The sequence below is a fragment of the Erinaceus europaeus genome, chromosome 16 (genome assembly GCF_950295315.1).
Source record: "Erinaceus europaeus chromosome 16, mEriEur2.1, whole genome shotgun sequence".
NCBI lineage: Eukaryota > Metazoa > Chordata > Mammalia > Eulipotyphla > Erinaceidae > Erinaceus > Erinaceus europaeus.
In genome coordinates this window covers 52,396,329-52,399,751 of record NC_080177.1, presented here as the reverse complement: position 1 = coordinate 52,399,751, position 3,423 = coordinate 52,396,329, and the positions used below count along the sequence as shown (strand labels likewise).

At 35.9% G+C, this 3,423-nt stretch overlaps 1 protein-coding gene across 7 annotated transcripts in view; it reads right to left on the bottom strand.

Annotated features, from left to right (window-relative positions):
* Nucleotides 1–1,718: 1,718 nt before the first annotated feature.
* MEIS2 (Meis homeobox 2) overlaps nt 1,719–3,423 on the bottom strand; it is a 249,595-nt gene continuing 247,890 nt past the window's right edge. For 4 of the 7 annotated variants that reach the window (XM_007527855.2, XM_060175159.1, XM_016190290.2 and 1 more), the window contains one exon: nt 1,719–3,168. In XM_007527855.2, coding sequence (XP_007527917.1) covers nt 2,882–3,168 — 287 coding nt within the window. In that variant the 3' untranslated portion in view covers nt 1,719–2,881. The remainder of the gene's footprint in view (nt 3,169–3,423) is intronic. The other 3 variants (XM_007527857.3, XM_060175161.1, XM_007527858.3) reach the window with 1 other exon arrangement.

The window sequence follows — 3,423 nt, the reverse complement described above, 5'->3', positions numbered from 1 at the left end:
CTTTGCTTTTGACAGCTGAGCCTTTCTTAAATATACCCAAATCGGAACTCTTTATACTAAATAGTAAACCCGAGAAGATAGGAGCAAGTGACTTGTGAGGTGTATATAAAAAAAGCACATGATAGAAATTGGACAACTTTACCACTTCTTGGCCTTAAACTTATGGGGGGGGCAGAGGGGAGGAAACGGAGAGCAAGTGAATGTTATTTGAATTATTATTCATCCCCATATATTCTAAGAGGGTTGAGTTGAACATGATCCTATGTTGATTTATCAAAGAAACTAAGCCTGGGATGATTTTATTCATTAGCATCAAAGGTAGAGAGCACTTTAAGGAAATGACTTCATAATCATTTCATGAAACACGTCCTAAACATGAGACAATTGCTAAGTAAACCCCAGACTACTAAAAGCAAAGAGAACATGCAGTTGAGTTAACTTAAAAATGAAGAACTTAAAAAAAATTATGAAGAACTTGCTAAAGTATACCTAAATTTAAAAAAACACAAATACTTATATTTTGAAAAAGAAAAAAAAAAAACTGAAATGGGCATCCAGAAATGGGAAGGAAGCTCTCCTCAGAATTGCCTAGAAATTTTCCATTAGCAGCAACTTTGTGCCAGAAGCATTATTTTCATGTCCAAACCACAGTCCATGAAACTGACCACTGTATACAAATGTTACCTGAGTGTAATACAAAAGAATAGAAGTTTATTTCTTTGTCCACTTATATGCAACTTCTAGCAAAAAAAAAAAACTGTTAGCAATGGGAAGACAGAAGAATCTCAAAGAAGATACAGCTATGGATTTCTTCCAAGTTCCCAGGGATAGTGAACCATTGCTTTATCTAGTCAATATCACACAGCAAGTTAAAGTTAATGACAGTATCTTATCTAAACATCAGATGAAAATTGAAGTGTTCCAGAATTCCAGGAGAGTATATACTTATTTGAAAGATGGAGGGGACATGCAGATACCTCACACTTTGCACACATGAGCAGCCATTGTGTCAGAAAGAGAATGGCATAGATTTCCAGAAATGTGTAGAATTTTGAGAGTGGCATTACACTCTCTGGTCAGCTCTTGTCTTAGGAAAAAAAAATGAAGTATAGTCTCCAAATCACCACACTGGCACACCTATAGGTGAAGGTGTCTGAAATTAAAAAAGACATCAGCATGCACTTTATCTTAAATAGTAATGATTTAGTAATCCTGTAAACTCAAGATTTCAAACTCCATGGAAGTTGTTTACTCATCTATGCACATCTATATGGAAATTTTAATTTACATATTCAAGAGTATTTCTGTAAGACAGAGAAAAAACACAGGCAGATGAATTATCTTTGAGCACAGACGCTTGTTATTTCTTATGATGTAAAATTAACGCCCCAAAAACCTTTTATTTTGGCACAGGAAGAACACAAAAAGCTTTATGAGAAAGATTTTTTTTTAAACATCATGCATTTAAAAAAGGAGGCTGGACATGTTGAAGGTGAGATTTCAACATGACACACACACATACAATTCCATACCTTTCAGAGTTTTCTGCTTATAGAATTTAAAGGCAAAGTACACTTTGAAAGGCTATAGATGGTTACCTTACAAAAATATTGGTGTTTCAATTTCTGGGGGATACCACCTACTTTTACCACTGCATATAGTAGGCATTGTACTACTCTACCTAAAAAACTATTAAAAACACAAAGGTCAAAAAAAAATCAAAAATGAAATATTTATTACCGCATTTTGTGACTTAACACCTTTTTTAAACATAACGTCACAGTCCTCATACAAGTATTTAATGTAAATTTGACAAAGCTTAAAGGTAACAGCATTTTCTTCTAGTGAGGAACACGTGCTGAGAAAAGAAGAATTCATGGACATACAATACCAATTCCACAGCAGATCTGATACTAGCAAAAACATTCTTTTTTTTTTTTTCAATTGAGGTAAACACATAGAATATCTAACATGAAACAATTAATAGACTGAACTCTGTACGAAGTTTGTTACAGTATTCTCTTGCTCCTTTTTATCCCCCAAGCTTTGAGTTTCTGATTAAGTCCCAGTTGTGGTGCCATGACCGTTCATAACTTTTCTGTGTTGAGGAAAGCTGCCCAACTTAAGATTATTTTTGTCCACAGCCAAGGCTCAGAACTCCTGGAAGAAGCTCCTTCTTTGTCTTTAAGTTTTCAATGGCAAGCTCTTTGAAGAAGAGTCCTCCAAAATAAGAATAGTTGGCTTATGAAGCACAAAACTATAAAGATCTGTTTGAAACTAAAGTACACATTTATGGAGAAATGAAGGCTGGGCATGAAAACACATTCTTGAAGCCGGGGTCTGAGGGATGAGGTTCAGCCAAATGTTCACCATGGTCTCCAGCGTGGTTCTTTTCTCATTGGCCCAACAGATTTAAAATATTACACAGTCTCTCCTTGATAGTGAATTCACTGATGAACCAAAACAGTCATTCTTTTGGGAACAACACACATAGTGTGGAAAACAAGGATATATATATTTTTTTCTCTTCTAAACTATTTGAGGCAACATAACGGAGTGATCAACAGAAATGTACAAGTTTAACTTAGTTTCTATGTTTATACTACAGTAGTTATAACTCTCGGAGTCTTTTCCCAGAGGATCTTGACATGGACAGAATATTCTCAGCGAGCCCATTATTTCACATTTGTTTTCTTGTCTTATTGGTCCTCTGATGCTTGATGAAAAAAAAATGACAAAAAGTAAAAAATAATCACAGCTGTCTGGAATTTCATGGCAAGTGTCAACATCTGGTCAAAGTTCAGTAAGTCTTAAAATAGGTTTTTGTTTGTCTGCTTGTTTGTTTTTGCATGTGTTTTCTTTTCCCTTGAGTTCCCTTATACTATTGGGCATGGATGTCCATGATCTGTCCACCAACGTTGGGATCTACAGAATTTAACATTGTGGGACTCTGTGCTGACACAGTCATTCCAGGGTGGGGAGGGGGTCCTCCGTGCATCATCATGGCTGGGTGGTGGGGATGGCTTGGCAAATATGAATGCATTGGGGGTCCATGTCTTAATTGAGTAGGGTGTGGGGTCATCTGGGGAGGAGTGTAACTTGGCTGCGCCATACTCATTCCCATAGGACCACCCTGAGATATGTAGTCTCCTGGCATGCTCTGCAAACCTGAAAAGAGAAAGGGAAAAAGAAAGCAGGTCAAATTCCTCAACATTTTTTTAATATACTTTCCCCATCAAAAATGAAAAGGAAAAAAAAAAAGAAGAAGAAAGAAGAAACAACAGACACTGCAAATCTTATATCTAAATTTAGCTGCAGATTCTTGCCAATGTTTGCAGACATTCAAATTGTAGTTTGCATTTAATTTCATCGCACAGCAGTATAATGCAACACAACAGAACTAAATATTTAATGCAACTAAAT